This window comes from Argiope bruennichi, chromosome 2 (assembly GCF_947563725.1).
Source record: "Argiope bruennichi chromosome 2, qqArgBrue1.1, whole genome shotgun sequence".
Taxonomy (NCBI): domain Eukaryota; kingdom Metazoa; phylum Arthropoda; class Arachnida; order Araneae; family Araneidae; genus Argiope; species Argiope bruennichi.
In genome coordinates, this window is record NC_079152.1 from 121,054,222 (window position 1) to 121,071,993 (window position 17,772).

Sequence of the window (17,772 nt, forward strand, 5' to 3'; positions counted from 1 at the left end):
CTTTTCTCTGAGAGATGATCATTGCTATAGACAACATTATTCACAGGAGATTTTCTTTTGAGAAAATTTAACATATGCACAAAAAAATTGTATTTAATATCATAATAATGTATATGAATATAAATCCAATATTTAAAGCGATGAAAGTCATTGTTGAAAAATACACTTGAAATATTTTAAAAATTTATTAAAATTAGAGAAGTTGCGGGGGAAAAACTAGCATCATTGAATAACATGTTTTAATTTTAAAGCGTCGTAAAAATGAATTTGGTACTATAAAATTTTCCGAAGTTATTGAGGACAAATGTCAAAGATTTAATTAACTTTTCATTAATAATATAATTAAAATTTTGAAAAGACCGTTCTAATTGAACATATACTACTCAAAAATTAACTATTTGTTAAATTTGTTAATTCTAGATCTACAATCTGTCTTGTTGAGCGTGTATGTCGCGTTACGCAATTTACAGTTAGTATACATACATATAAAAATTGTCATATTAAGTTCATATAGCCCTCAGGAAACATCAAAATAAAATTCTGATATAATTTAAACTAAATTAGGATAATATTGTGGGTCTGTAAATTTATAAGTTGTAATTTCACGAAAAAAAGATTCATTTAAACAATATTAATCTTTAAAATGTGTATGATTCTTTAAAAAAAATGTTATAAAATTATTTTTAAAACACTTCATTAATCAATTATTTTGCAATATTTCCAGAGCTGACTGAAATCCTCATCAACTCCAGAAACGAAGCAGAGCTGAAGCACGTTTGGACCAAGTGGAGAGATGTTTCCGGCAAAGTGGTGAAGGACAAATTTCTGAGATATGTCGACTTATCCAATGAAGCAGCTTGCTTGAATGGTAAATATAATTTATTTATCATTTGTAAATCAGAATTTTGATTAACAGCGATTTCTAGATCAAAATTTTGATAACAAATGATTATAGATTTCTTAGCAATATAAGTCCATAGTCCTTTTGAAACAGCTGCACCGAAATTATATTTATTGATATGCAGGATTTCTACTGTAATTCTTAAAGTCATTTGAAACACTATTCCAATTACTATGAGCCTATCTTTACCAGTTTATAAATTAGATATTGGGCCCTGATTAGAATTATACCTTTTTTATATCTCATTAGTAGTTTAGAGAAATATAAATTGATAAGGCTTCAACAACTGCTTTTTTATCAAAACTATTGAAAATTTACAATGATAGAATTAAAGCAAAATATCGGTCTGCCTGTCTCGAAAAAGCCTCCCTTCCTATATCAAGTAATAACAAGAAATAATCATTATTGACCTAACAAAGTTTGTTTGAAATCGCGATAAAGTAAAGCGTTCATACCTATAAAAACAATTTCAATTAATTTTGCAATTTCAATAAATGATTTCAATTTCTTATTTTTTAATACTATTCCTGAACGAATCAACTGCAATTGAAAGCTACTTTATTCGGTTTTTTTAAATGTTCTACGTTTCATAATAACATTCTAATTATTTAATTTTCTTATTCAAATATTTTTTTATATTTAGTTTTTCAGAAATAATTTTTACCTTAAAATCTCTTCGCTGTAATTAAATGTAACAATAACCCTTACCGTTACTTTTAATAAAAAATATTCATGATTAGTATATCTAGCAAAAAAAAGAAAAGAAAAGAAAGCAGAGAGACAGTAAGAAATTCCGTTGAGAAAAATATATCCAAATTGTTGAAATTAGTATGAATAGTATAAAAGATTTTGGTTAATACTGTTATCGTGTTATGCCTATTATTCATGTTATTCATGCGAACTCAATTTTATTTTTTTAATTATTTTTAAATGAATTATTTTAATTGCAAAGTTATGGTAGCTTCAGATTTTATTAAATATGGAACTGGTTTTTAATACTTAATCATATTATATATAAACTAATGCGCTTATACTGCTGTAAATATATTTATCACATAAAATGAAATTATTTACAAATTTTTTTATTTGCTTATCCAAACAGAGAATGGCACAATTTCAGACACTAGCAGATATACTCTTTTTATGAAATTGAACAGTATTCAATTTTTTTCCTTGATAAACAACCAGAAAATATATAAAGCCAATTTATACTGAAGTTAAGTAAAGTAAATTTTAATCTTAATGTAAATTTACATAGAAACTGAATTGTATAGTATATATTTTTATAGTGAATTTCTAGTTAGCCAAATTAAAATATTGCTTTTCATAATTATTTACAGGTTTTAAGGATAACGGGGAGATGTGGAGGGAAGCATATGAAAGTGACTCGTTCGTAGAAGAGATAGAAGAACTGTGGAACGTTATCAGGCCCTTCTACGAGCAACTCCACGCTTATGTCAGACGCAAGCTAATCCAACGCTATCCACATAGTGGCATTAAACCAGATGGTCCAATTCCCGCACATCTGCTCGGTAAGTTTCTAGACCGCAGATGTAGACAAATCAAATTTAAAGTCTCATTACATTAATTACATTAAATACTTTAAAATATCATATAAAGAGATTTTAATACATAAAAATAAATTTTCATTCTAGAATAAATCATTTGATGCAGTGTACAAATGCTAATAAACTGAAGTAAACGTAAATATATACAGAAACTGTAAGTTTCAAAATAACCTCCAATAACAAAAACGTTTAGTTGGTTAAATATAATATATACCTACTTTTAAATGATAATTTTAATAAAATATATTTGCAACTTCACATTTCTTTTTATTTTCAATCATTCCAGTAATATAGTCATATTAAGCGATTTGTTAATGATTATTTAGTTGTTTTAGATACCTAAGTAATTTTTAAAACAAGTTTTATTTATTTATTTTTCATATCTATGGATTGGTAGGACAAAGTTCCCGAATTAATACATAAAATTGTTTGAGTATTATCATTTATTGATAGAAACAAAATTTAAAAATTCTAGAATGCTATACATATGTAAAGCCATAACAACTAATACTGAAGCGTTATTAAAAACCATATATTTTATTTTTGTACGATAATTTCTAATTTTTTTTATTTAATTTATTCATCTTATCGAAATTTGACTTTATAATGTTTCTTGAAGTTCTCTGGTAATTTTTTTTTCAAAATGTCTTGCCTTAAGCATTATATCGTTGATCCGTAATCAAACAAATTACATACCTAATATTACATATTACATTATATAATATACCCAGATTACATACCTAATTAATATTACATGCCTAATTAATATTGCCTCTCCATATTATATAATTAATTATTTATTAATGCTTCATATATTTTTCTCAAAAAAAGCAAACAACAATAATATAGCATTTATTTTCAATTAAAGTTTTTGTATTCTAAATCATCTAGAACATGAGTCTGGAAGAAGCTATAAAGAAGTAAATTTATTTGCAAAATTGGGGGATTTGCAGCACATCAATTTTCTCAAGTAATTTTCAAGTATTATTTCAATAATAATTCACAAATGCGTTAGTATGATTCAAGCGTTGGTTAAGTTTCTATAACCAATGGATTTGTATTTCAACACGATTCCAATCGAAAGATTCTTTTTTTAACATTATGTTTGCCACTCCCTTTTCTGACAAATACAAAATTGCTATTTTTTTCAATAACTAGATGACACTATGTTTCTGAAAAAAATATTTTTCGCTGTTCTTCCTCGTTTGTTTTGGAAAAATATTATTGTGTTTTTATTTGTGCCTACTTTAAATTGTGTTTTTATATCTACATTATTCTATTACTAAGCTATATTGTTTGCAAATGTTAGCAATATAAACTAGAGTATCTGACAGATACAGAGCGATCCTATTTGTTTTAAAAAAAAGCAACTAACGAATTGTTTAGTTTGATTTCGTAGTGATAAATTTCAAAGAAAGATGTGACACAAAAGTTATAAGTTTTGTGATAGTTAATATTTAGAAAAATCAATTTCTTTTATTCCTTTTTTTTTCCTCTTTTTCAGGAAACATGTGGGCTCAAACATGGGGCAACATATTTGATATCGTTAAACCGTATCCCAAGAAAAAGTTCGTTGATGTAACAGATGCAATGGTAGCTAAGGTAAATTTATTTCTTGTACTTTTAACAAATTCGCTTCTTTGTAAGTGAAACTGTCCAATGCCCATTTCATTAAAAAAATGAGCATGCTCATGAAAAAGGAGCATTTTCTCCCAAATCATTATTCCTAAATAAATTTTAAATTGTTTGAAATTTGTAACTGTCTATTGACATCTCTTAAGAAAAAAGAAACCTTAAACAATAATGAAATAAAATTGCAGAAATTATGCTTGCATCTTTTACCACGTAGCAAATGAATTTTCACTCAATATTATTAGAAAGGTTTCTTTTCGCATAGGAGAAACGCATGTCTTAACACGAAAAAAAACTAAAACTTTTGATCGATAAAGTTTATGCTCTGGCTGTAAAAATTCTGAAAACGTATTACTTTCGCAGATAATGACCCCCATGGACATGTTTAAAATGTCTGAAGAATTTTTCACCTCCATTGGTATGAAGAAAATGACACCAGAATTCTGGCAACGCTCCATCATCGAAAAGCCGAAAAACAGAGAAATGGTTTGCCATGCTTCTGCTTGGGACTTCGCAGATGGAAAAGATTTTAGGTAAAAGAAAAAAAAACCTTTTCTTTATATTACAACTATTTAGAAAACAAATACAAGAATTTGAACAAATCATTTACCTATGAATGTAGTATTGTTAACAATTCTGCTCCAATTTCATAGCAAAGGAGCGTCTTGAATGATAATATACAGTGTTTCTCCGTGTTTACATCGGAGTTACGGCCTCGTATAGGAGACAAATATTGATGATATATCTAAAAATAGCGTTAATTTTGTCTTAGGCATCTAATGTCGCCAACAAATTTTATTTTTTATCAGGAGTTGTAAAGATCAAAGAATTACGACATTTATCACGGACAGAAGTTGCAGTGCTTTTACGATGTTATAGACATTCTTCCTTTATTCTCTCTCTTTCTCCTGTGTCAGCCGTCTTACCAATACCGTTTTTAGTATATCTTATCCAATAGACCCATCCTTTCCTTTTTCCTCAATCTAAACGCTCTTCAGTGAATTTGCCCTTCATTCTTCCCTTTCTAAATAGAGAAAATTTTTACCAAATTTTATGGACTTTGAAGAATTTATTTTCGATCAAATGCTCAAAATAGAACGGTTCAGCAATTTATTTTTTTCCTTAACGTATTTATCAACTTTCTATTAGTCAATTAATGATGTACCTCCTAAAAGTTTTAGTTATTTAGTTAATTTTTTATCTTTATTTAAGTTTATTGAGAATATTTCAACACTAAAGTTTGTGTGATTATAAAAAGGAAAGCCTGAAAATTTCAAATTTTCCATTTACAGAACTATCTTTCTAACTCCATATATTAGCAAAATGATAATTATAACTTTAATTAAAACTTTTGGAAACTTTAAATTTTCATATTTAAAAAATTACTCCATTTCTTAACACTTTTTGATTATTAACATTATACTAAATATTTCTTTGATATTTTATGCAGCTTTTAAAGGAATTAGAATAACTTAATAGAGTAAATATTTTTCGATTACTTTTTACTTCCTCTTGTACAAAGTATGCAAACTGAACATATTATAATCGTCAAAATCTCGAACTCAAAATGTTAATGAATCACCGCGTTTTTAACCCCTTCTAAGTCCGAGAAGCATATTTTTGGACTTAAATCTGTCCATCTGTTTTTCTGTTTTGTATCATTCACTTAAGTGAGTTACGCCATAATGACAGAACAATGAATGACAACAAATTTGAAAAAATAATGGCAGAAAATATTACTATGCATGTATATTCTGTTTAAATTATTATTCCAAATTTAAATTCATATTTTCATTATTAATTATCCAATCAATTTTTCACATCAAAGGTGAATGTTCTCCTAAATCAGCAATCAAAAGCGAAATTTCTTTATAAATTTAAACAAATTACTTAAAGCATGGGAAGAATTTTAGCGTAAATAATTTTTTTTATTTGACACGAACAATATAAAAGAGGAAAACTTTATTTCGCAGGATCAAAATGTGTACTCGGGTAAATATGGAAGATTTCATTACGGTTCACCATGAAATGGGCCACATCGTATATTTCATGTATTACGCTGGTCAACCTTTAGTTTTCAGAGAAGGAGCAAATCCAGGTAAGAAATCCTTCTTAGCACAATATACAAGTTATACAAGTTTTAAGGATATATTGATATTTATAGTTCATGGTAAAAAAAAAAAAAATGGTAGGAAATTTAGCTTACATATTCATATCATGCATAAAAAAATTCATGTACAAATACTTTTACGACTAAAGAACTGAAATATAATATTTGATCATTTGAAACTCAATTGATATTTTGTACCTTCCTTTATTTAATGTATTAGACAAATTTAACTCATTTGAAAGTTTTATGTGTGGAAATAATTCCAAATATATAAATTTTACGATTATGTTCGATATGCAGAATTTTTAGAAAATGTTATAGTACTTCTGATTGTTCTATATATTGGCGACAAATAATTAGACGATTTAAACCCCTGTGAAAAAGAAAGTAAGTTTCCATGATATTAATTTTCGGTCATAATTGTCAAAAATAATTGGATAGAATCTGTGAAAACTGGGCTACAATTCTCCATCGAATTCGCACATACAAATTTAACTTCCAATACTCAATGTTTCAACAATTGTTTTCTTTCACTACATTGCACTTTTGATATTTTTATGAAGAAGTGAAGACAGCCTGTTAATAAATTGTTATCCAAAACTTGCAAATATCAGAATTAGAAAGTTTGAATTATCTAATAAATAAATACATACGAAAAACATCGTAAAAATACATGTAGGCAAAGCTTATTGTATCATAAAAACTTTAAAGCTATTTTATTTTATTTTTTAAATCAAACCGAATTTCTAAATATTCATAAAATTTTACATCAAACTAACTAAACTAAAAAATATTTTTTCTTTCAGGTTTCCATGAAGCAATAGGAGACACTATAGCTTTGTCAGTAGCAACTCCAAAACATCTGAAAGAAGTAGATCTTCTTGAAGAATTATCGGAAGATGAGGGTAAATAATATGATGTTTAAGATTTAAAAAGTATATATCAACAAAAAAATATCAATTATTAATTTTTATGGGATTTTCTATTTTACAATTATTATAACAATAATTCATTTAAGAAATTTGGATCGTATTAACTTGGCATTTTCAACAATTATAGAGAAAAATTAATTGTATTTATTTTCCTTTTATGACAATGAAGATTTAAAAAGATAAAATTATTATAATTATATAATAAAAAATTATTTATAATCCTTTTTACTGATGATTTGAAGACTTCCCTTAAATAATTTAATCATGATTTATTAAAAAACTTCTTAATCGAAGTCAATTGATTAAGAGATGTATGTTTACAGAAAGCGACATTAACACTCTGATGGACACAGCTTTGGACAAGATTGCTTTCTTGCCTTTTGGCTATCTCATAGACGCCTGGAGATGGAAAGTGTTTGACGGCAGTATTAAGAGAGACGAACTCAACTCTGAATGGTGGAAACTTAGGTAAAATATGCTTTCAGTCATTTAAAAAAAATGAAAAAGTATAATATAAATCTAATATTTCATATTTTAAAATCAAAGATTTAATTAAATTAAAAGTTCTTAAGAATTTTTAATAATTTTAAAGATACAGCCTTATTTTTCTCCATCCAGATTGAAATACCAAGGACTTTGCCCACCAGTCAAGAGAACCAACGATGATTTGGATGCAGCAGCTAAATACCATGTAATCGCCGATGTTCCATATATAAGGTAAGGACAGTTTATTATAAAAAATTTTATAAACATAAAAGAATAAAGAATATATAAAGCAAATTTCAAATTTTTAATACGCTAAAAAAACGTGTTTTTTAACACTTTCACATTTTTATTATTTTCTAGTTTTCAGTTATCAATATATTTCATAATTCCTTATTATCAATATAGTAATAGCTTGCTAAAAGTTCACTGATTCTAAACTACATGGCACACTTCATATTGTATAAAAATTTAATTTTATTTAATTAAAATTAAATAATTGGTAATTTTCTGAAAGAACTAATATGTTGTAATGGCATCAGAGCATACAATCGCACTGAAATTCTGAGCCCTAGAGAGCAAGGAAGTTATTTATTTTATTTTTATTTTTTTACAAAGTCACATTTTAATCATAAATAAGTCAAGTAAATAAATGCATTTAAGATTGAGTTTGGCATAAGCGAAGCTTTTATGAAAATTAGTCAAAAAATATTTGTATCTATTAGTAATCTAATATTTATTTAGAGGGAAATTCTTGTTTTGTTTTGTTTGTTTAACATATTGTTACAAAAAATTTTCTTCTACAACAAATATCGCAAATTAATCGTAATGACGCAGTTCATTTAATTGCTTTAGTTCAGCAGCTTTCTTGCTGTCTAATCCTCCAGTTTCTCTACGTGTCGGCGACTCCGACTCCTCTCACACCACTTGTGACGATACGCACGACGACTCGGACGATCCACACAACAACAACAACAACAACCTCGTAGCTTTTTTGGTAGAATTATCCGGAGCACCCGCCTTGCGTAGCAAGGCTATCTCCATGATCCTAGCTGATAGAAGGCCTGGCGTTATAGAATGCCATGAACTTGGAGCATAACTGGCGAGCTTGAGTTGGGAGCAGGTCGAGAGAGCCGTTAGCATGGGTGTGAGAGAGGGGGAGAGTTGTCAGGGCCAATAGGAAAGAATCAGGTCTGTAGAGTAGGGGTGGGTACAACCTCGTAGCTTCTGAGTGCCCGTCTTTTATAGTTCCGGGAGGCGGGGCTAGAATCTTCTGACCAATCAGGGCGTACCTGGCTGCATCTCGGTTGTTAGTGGATGGATCTTGAAAGTTCTCGAACTTTCCGGTACTATCCATTTAGTCGCCAAACTCGCCAAATTTATCGCCAAGCCGCCAAATGCTCGCCAAGTCTGTCGCCAAGCTCTAAGTTCATTGATCTCAGCACGTACAGGACCGATCGTACAACGGTCTTTCTTACGATGACTCTATTCTTGCCGGGTAGCAATATTATAGGTTTGTAACAATATAAATAAAAGCTTGAAAGTTCTTCTTGAAACTTATTCATTCTGTACAATTGTATCCCAATCCAAAAATCGTTTTCATTTCCTGCATTGCTGTAAATGTTGTTATAATCTGTATTAGTTTGATAAATTTTTCCGTGATATGTTAATTTTTACATAGGTAAACATATGTGTATTTCCATTCCATCATGAATATGCGTACCAGTCCTCTTCAAAATTAATAAATTTTTTCTCCTTTTTTCGATATATAGAGGCATACGAATTCCTTGAACAAGCTTTTAAAGAAGAGAATCCAGTATCCAGCTTTACAAAATGATATACTTAAAAATATTAAGGAATAATTTTTAAATAAAGCGATGAATAAAGAGGCCCGAAGAGAGAGAATACACTTTCGAATTTCAAACTTCGCTTTTATTCCATCCTAGGAGGCATAATTTATGTACAAGCAGAAGCGATGAGGCACGTCCGCACAGAGGCGAAAAAAGAAGAGAGAGAATGAAATATTTGTTCCCATGATTATATACTGTGAGATTTTGAGAAGGATTTCATTATACGTGTCTATTTAGACAAGGGAATTATAGAGATCTTTTTTTTTTTAAAGAATGTGTTTAGATCAACAAATTTTTATTCCTTCACTCGGTGTTCAGCAATTTTAGAGCTACGATTTTTAGAGACTATTTTTAGAGAGTATATACAATTTTTTTTGACAATTTTTAGAGAGTAGAATTAATTAAATAATAAAGGTAGAATTGGATCAGGATATAAGAGAGCAATTTGGAATGAAGATAACATGGGCTAAATAAAGATAAAAATTTGGGAATTAATTAGGGTTAAATTTAGATTTTAATATATATATTTAAGTTTACATTGTTCTCATATTTTGAATTTGAAATATTTTTTTCTGTAGATATTTCGTCAGTCATGTTATCCAGTTCCAGTTCCATAAAGCATTATGCGATGCAGCGGGATACAAAGGACCTCTGCATAAATGTGATATATACAAGAACAAGAGGGCAGGACAGTTGTTGGGGTAAGTATATGACCTTCAAAATTTAGTTGCAATTTTTGTTAAATTATTTAATTTAATTTAATATTATAATTCTTGATGAACATTATATTATTATTCTTGATAATAATTCTTCTTTTCTTTCTATTATGAAATTAAAATGCCATAAATCCTTGAACAATTTCCTGTAAATGAAAGCGAAAATTTGTTTGGCATGCTATCAAATTATTCATGCTATTTAAAATTAGCATTAGCTATTCATTTCATATATTTTCTGTTTTTGAATTTAAAATGTAAAATGATACAATATCTTATTTTTGAATTTTGAAAAATTAAATGATTTTTTTATGCCTTAAAAGGAAATATCCACCATTTAGAAATGTGATAAATACTTAATGTAGTTTTTTTTTTATATTTTTAGTGATATGTTGAGCCTTGGTAAATCCGTCCATTGGAACGAAGCAATGAAAGTTATAACGCAGGGCGCAACGCACAAAATGAATGCCAAGCCCTTGGTTGAGTATTTCGCTCCCCTCTTGAAATGGTTAAAAATTCAAAACAAGAATGAAACTTTGGGGTGGAACAGCAGCGACCCTATGGTCTGCCCATAAAGCTTTGAATATCCTCTATAGTCAACAAGTCATTAAATAATCTATCGAAACTGAAACAACAGCATTAAAATGTATTTGTAGTGAATACATATACAAGGATTTGACACTGTTGAATTTTGAACAATTCTTCAGATTTTTGCTTTTGAATTCTATGAAAAGAAAAAATATGTATTCATCTGTCGGCATTTCTTTCTTCATTTTTTTCCGTGCATATTTATAGAAAAAAAAAGCAATTATATGAAAAATGTCATTCACTTCATGTTTAAATAAAACATTTATTTATTTACAAAAATTAGTGTGTGTGTGTTTTTTATTTAATGCTTCCACAAATAATTGCAAGTATTATTTCTCCTTATTACATTTTTTGTGAATTATTTTGAAATTATGCAACTAAACATTTTTTTTTTTACTACGAATTTTTAATGTGTAACTAAAATTACTCCAATTTTTTACTATTAAATTTTGCTCAATTACTTTGAAGTCTGTGGAAATTGCGATAATACTAATACAGGATATTACATCAGTAAAGGAAAAAAATAAAATAACAAGGAAAAAATATTTATCTGACAGCATGACAGCATGAGAAAACATTTATTTAGCATTATGGTTACAACATAGCTTGTGGTGTACTGCCAGAAACAGAAAGAAGACGAATGTTTTAAAGCGGTTGTTTCAAATTGTTACCCTACTACTATTATATAGTTAATTTCGACAAAGAAACGATTAATGAATGCTCACAAAGGTGCCTTATATGCTGGGGATGTCTGTCGTAATGTTGGAAATTCGTGTTATGAGATCATCTTTAATCGTCTTATAAACGTGTGATTTATGCTTTTACCAAAGAGGGGGAAATCCAACTGATCGAGGCATCGTTGAACCCAAAAAAATATATTGAGCACGTCCATTCTATGACATATTAAAAAGTGGTGTCCTTTTTAAATTTTTTTGTACACAGAAAATATTATCAACAAAGCAATCCATTTCAGTTTCATTTCAAAATTTAGATTTCGGTTTGGTTATATTAACGTCCCGTTTGAAGCAACACTAGGGCTATTTTGGGACGGACCTCGTCATTTTGAACTACGGTCAGATGACGAGGACGACACCTGAGCTGGCACCCTCCACTCCACACCAGCGGGAGGACTTTTGGTCATGACGGATTTAACGTGCAACTGACCCCCTTACACGACGGTTCTTCGGTGGAATCGGATTGGAGGGTTCGGGTCACGAACCTGAAACCCTCCAATTCCGAAGCCGAGACCTTACCACCAGGCCACCGCGGCCCTTCAAAACTTAGAACTCTTTGAGATTGAAAAAAAACACATTTATGGGAAAATATTTACCTGCCGATGAAGATTGTAATTTAAAAATGACATAAATTAATTAAATGGAATTTGGCATGCATTTTTTAAACAATAATTAAAGATTTGTATCAAATTTTAAACGATGTCTTAACCATTAGAAAATATTCTTTGCTGTCCGTCCACGAGGCTATTGCAATTATTCCAAATACCATTGATCTAGATGAATGAAATTTCTCATGTGATCCTTCCCACTAATAGACAGCAGTAAATGTATATCAATTTTTGACCGAATCCACCAACAGATAAGGTGTTTGTTTGTTAAATCCAAAGCATATGTGATCCCAATAACTCAATACTTCAACAATCTAAGAAGTAGAATAATTAATTAAAACTTTTAATTTATATAATTATAATAATTTGAATCAATTTATGTTAATAGCATTTACTCACTTTAAAGTAGAATATTAAAACCTTATTAAATTCATCATATGAGGTAGAAATGAATGGAATTTGATATGCGGTTTTGTTAAAACTATGTCAAATTTTGTACCCAATCTATCAAATGAAATCCAAAATACACATTGGATTCTTATCCCAATGAATGATGATGAATACAAAATGTACTATATTGGGGAAGAAAGTGAAAGATGAATGATCTGTTTGAATTCATTATTTTATTTGAAACCGAGAAACACCGATAACATTAAAAATACCCGCTTTATTGACCGTTTAAAAAGAAAAAGAGCAATTCAACTGAGAAACCTTAGACCAATCTCTGAATTGTCATGAAACCAGATAAGAGATGAAAATGTTACATTGAAATAATTATTAATCCAGTAAACAGCAAAAAATAATTAAAGTTGCCTGCTTGAGAAAGAAAATTATGTAAACTTTTCAAATCCTATTAAATTTTATGATCTAAATACTTTTCCCTTATTCGTTAATTAAAATATATTCTTTAAACTATATTATTCGGTGAATAATGGATGATTCACAGGAAATAAATAATCGAGGATGTCGCTGAAGTAGGAAATTTCATTTTTTTAAAATTGAAAGAGAATGCTTTTGAATTGTATGGAATATTGGAATGGCAATATGTTTTCACAATAATTGAACAATATTTTTAAAAAATCAATATCCAAAAATCAATTTTGCAGGTGAGTCATTTTTCTGTTACAAGAATCTTAATCATGTAGTACCTGAGCACTTTCTTATTACAGACTTTAAAAAACAATGTAAGAAAATGAATATTTAGCACAGGTTTTTTTAAAGAAAAAGAAGTGCCGCATTCTTTTATAGTATTAATTGCTTGCGTGAGAAATAAATTACTCAAGTTTTTTTCCCCTTGCATAATTAAAGCTGCGAAATTTCTAACAAAAAAAAAGAAGAAGAAAAATATTATTAAAGTAAATTGTAATTCCTTTCACAATTATATTGTTTAGCAACGGGAAGTAAGATCAAATAAGTGCATTAGTGTAACTGATGCTTCGTTGCATATGCTTATATTGTAATAGATCAAATATCATACTCTTTTTAATAAAAAATGCATATATATATTAAGGTGCTATTCATTTTAACTCCGACAGAAGGAATAAGAAATTATCAAAAGTATTAATTCCTCTGCATTTGTTTTAAATGTAATTGATACATCATTTAAACAGAAGTTTCTATCATACAAAACAATGTACTCTGCGCTATTTCAAAATTTCAGCGTAAATTTTTTCGTTTGTTTCAAAACACATAGAATAAAATTAATTACAATATATTTCATTCATGGGTTTTACTATCAAAATGTAACAGAAAAGTTAATTCCCACTACACGGTCTAAAAATACAGATCTGACCAATCAAATAAATTATAATAAGAGATAAATATTAAAAACCTATCATAATTTCTCTGAGATAATTTTTTATTCTTGTATCTTCAGTGTAATAAGTGTAAAATCGTTGGAAAGTCAGACAAATATGAAATTTTCATCCGTGTTGCATATTTAAATGAATTTCATCTTCAAATGAAATATTCTAACAAAAAAGAAGTATTGAATCTAACGTGTACAATTCAGTCAACTGCAATCAAAAAGCATCAACCAAAAAGTGAATCTACCCAGCTGATGATTTGAAAATAAAAATGAAAACTTTCAATCTTAAAAGAAAATATGTGTGAGATAACTTCGACAATTTAGCATATTTTTAATATATCCGTGGGATAAAACCTATGGAACTTGATAGTTCATAGATCCAATTTTATAAACAAAATAAATTCTTTATACCAATGGCAGATTTACAGCTTTAGATAGGTTGACGTTTTTCTAATTTTCTATGAAATAAGGAGAATGGCATATGAGTAATCAGATAGAAATTCAGAACTGAATTGAGATATCGTTTGGACTATGATAGTGCAGAAAATTAATTCATTTAACATTTGCCTAATATTTCTTATATGAGGGGATTTATCCCTTTTTTAGAATTGCTGCTCTTTTGAATGGAATTAATGATACATATCGAATTTGATGTTGTCATTTAATAATTAAACTTATTGTACATTTTAGCACAAACAAAGGGATATCATAGAGCAAGATTTGTCACCCTTATAGTTAATTAATGGATGACAGTACTACTAGCGTCTATACTACTGCGTCTTGCCCATAGACGGATTTAAGGATTTTATCTCTTTATCCTTTTAACAAACTGGTGAATTTAGCTTCACATTTCAACGCTTTTATAACATACTAATAATTTATTTAAGACTAATCGCTTTTTATATTTTATTAACATTGCAAAATATGAATTTGCTCTAATTTATCTATCTGATTCTAGATCCTGCATCAACGTTCGTACACAATATTAATACAATAGAAGTTTGGCATATAAAATCATCCGAACAATTAATTTAACGTAATGAAGAAAACATGTAGGATTCCTATGAATTACATTTGATAAGGTGTGTTTATTATCCTAATATTGATTATAATTCATGGAATTCGAATTTTTTGCAAAATTGCTTCACAAATAAGGGAAATTAATTTTTTAAATCATCCTGCTTTCGGTCCCCTTTTATCCTATATATACATTGTGCCGTAAATAATTGATAATAATAATTAATAGCTATTATTATGACTTATTATTGAATTTATTTAAGAAAGTGCGATGCATGAGTCCCTTTCATCGTTTTTTTATAAGTCAAGTTTCATTTATATATATTATTTTTAAGTACAAGCTAGGTTTAAGTTGTTTGTTTGTTTGTTTGTTTCTTATGGCACTTGCCACTGACAAGCCCGCTGTTACTAAGACAGCGATTTAAACCTGAGGGGGAACGTCTCTTATTTTTTATAGCAGCGCCAACTAGGGCCAAGAGTACGACTTTGCCACTCACGCATCATTCATTCGCTTGCACAACCCCTTGTTACAGGAGGGCACATTCACACATCTCACAGATAGAACAACAGAAGAACAACCATGCCCAAACCGGGACTCGAACCCGGGACGCCCAGATCACGGGGAAGACGCGCTACCCCTATGCCAGGACGCCGGCAGGTTTAAGTTGTAACCATATTTATTTTTAATCAATATCTAGGTTGAAAAGACACTTTAAAGGCATTGTAAGTCTTATCGCTTTGTCCTAAATATATAAATATCCATGTATTCATTTAAACCAAAAATTAAATAAATTATATTTTCTATCTCATTTTTCAGATTTCTGTAGCATGAAATGTCTAAAAACTAATAAACTACAACATTATTTAGTATAGTAGTATCCTATTCAGCACATCACCAATATATGACTGCTGCGGCTTCTATAAACGAAAATATAGAAGCATCTAATAAATCTATATATTTAAAATAAGCGATTACGAAAAGCTAGCTTTCCAAACTTAAAGCATTGACTCTGTTTCTAATGTTTTTATTTTATTTAAAAGATAAGGACATCTTAATATGTCCTTAATGGTCCCCTGTCCAGCATCACTCATTTTTGAGAAATATCTCAAAAACACTGCATTCCATTAAGAGAAAAACTGCAGCAGAAATCCTTATTTAAAAACACTGCACCGATTTCACCAATTTTTATTTCATTTGAAAACTTATCACTTATCGATACCTCATCAATGGTCACTAGTTCCCATCTCAGAGATCAAAAGGTTATCATATACTATGAGCTGCTGCAACTGCTACAACTACAACTGATCGGTATTAGCTACAACTGATTCGTTGGAGAAGAGCATTATGAAGGGCAATAGAGCAATAGGATGCTTTATAAATAGAAACAGAGACGCGTTGAAAAGCGATATTTCATTTGTTGCGGCTGATTCATAGCCAACAATTAAGAGGATATTTTACATCTAGGGATGAATAGGGATGAGAAATGAATATTCTAAAACAACCCCAAGATGAAAAAAATGCCATACAAAAGAAATATTAATACTTATGCCCAGTCAAAGGTTGCCATCAACTTTAATATCAACACAAAAGAAGAATATTCATGGTTCTAATGTCATGTTGTGTATCTGATGGTAACAAAAGGTTGTTATAAGCTGCTACAACCTAGTGGTTCATTACAGATTATCAGTATAGACTATGACAGTTTTTTTTTAGTTTTAGTTATATTAACGTTCCGTTTAAAGCAACACTAGGGCTATTTTGGGACGGACCTCGTCATTTTGAACCACGGTCAGATGACGAGGACGACACCTGAGCTGGCACCCCCCTCTCCACACCACGCCACACCAGCGGGAGGACGTTTGGTCATGACGAATTTAAGGTGCAACATAGACTATGACAGATTCATTTGACACGAGCGTGACGAGGAAAACGGGCAAAGACATGACAAAGTTATTCTTCTGTATGAAAACGCTCAGCATCATGGCGCAAAAGTTGTCAAAATCTTTGGAAATGCTCAAATGGAATATTTTACTGCACCTGCCATATTCACTGAACATTGTCCCATCTGACAACTGTTTGTTCTAAAAAATGCAGCACGATTTCGCATGTCATCGGTTCCCTTCTTTCGCAGAAATCAAAAATTGTTCATAATTTCCTCCTCAAAAGAGGAGATATTTTTTTCGATGTGGAATTCGAAAATTCCCTGAGAGGTGGAGAAATGTAGTAAACAGAAATGAGTAGTACTTTGGTTCATTTGTTCATTCATTTTTTTTTGTTCTGAAATAAACGCATATTTCACCACAAAAAAATGGTTCAAAATAATGCATACTCCTAATACATATTGCTTTATATTCTGATCCTGGTCTCATGGTCTTTTTCCTCAGTCAAGATTCATTGCTAATTCAAAAATAAAAATTGGAGGAGTGATTTGTGGTATATCACTTCAGCATGAATTGACTCCAGTCTAATTCTCTTTGAACCAGTTGTATTGATAATAAATGTTAAACAGATATGAAAATCTCAGCATTTTACAAAACTTTTGTCAAAAAAAAAATTGATTCGTTATCAAATATCAAAAATCAGTTTTAAAAATTCGATAGAAAAGATATCATAAAAGCAATTTCTTTAAATAAATTTTTTATCTTTGAGTTTTTAAGAGAAATAATCATCATCAATTTTGTAATTCAATTATTTTCTTTTTTATCAAAGATAAAAATTTTATTTTATCAAAGATAAAAAAAATAACAATGCAGTAACATTTTTGAATATATGTTTCCAATTCTCTTCACTTATTGATAATATTTTTGTCTGCGTCTGCGTGTAATAAT

The 17,772-nt window shown here is 29.3% G+C and overlaps 1 protein-coding gene across 1 annotated transcript in view; it reads left to right on the forward strand.

Annotated features, from left to right (window-relative positions):
• The window catches only part of LOC129962314 (angiotensin-converting enzyme-like), a 64,698-nt gene extending 53,642 nt beyond the window's left edge, over positions 1-11,056 (forward strand). The window contains exons 19-28 of the mRNA XM_056076060.1: positions 725-868; positions 2,242-2,433; positions 3,974-4,071; positions 4,465-4,634; positions 6,075-6,199; positions 7,018-7,116; positions 7,467-7,611; positions 7,762-7,860; positions 10,055-10,177; positions 10,575-11,056. Of these exons, the coding sequence (XP_055932035.1) occupies positions 725-868; positions 2,242-2,433; positions 3,974-4,071; positions 4,465-4,634; positions 6,075-6,199; positions 7,018-7,116; positions 7,467-7,611; positions 7,762-7,860; positions 10,055-10,177; positions 10,575-10,764 (1,385 nt within the window). The 3' untranslated portion in view covers positions 10,765-11,056. The remainder of the gene's footprint in view (positions 1-724; positions 869-2,241; positions 2,434-3,973; positions 4,072-4,464; positions 4,635-6,074; positions 6,200-7,017; positions 7,117-7,466; positions 7,612-7,761; positions 7,861-10,054; positions 10,178-10,574) is intronic.
• The last annotated feature ends 6,716 nt before the right edge of the window (positions 11,057-17,772 follow it).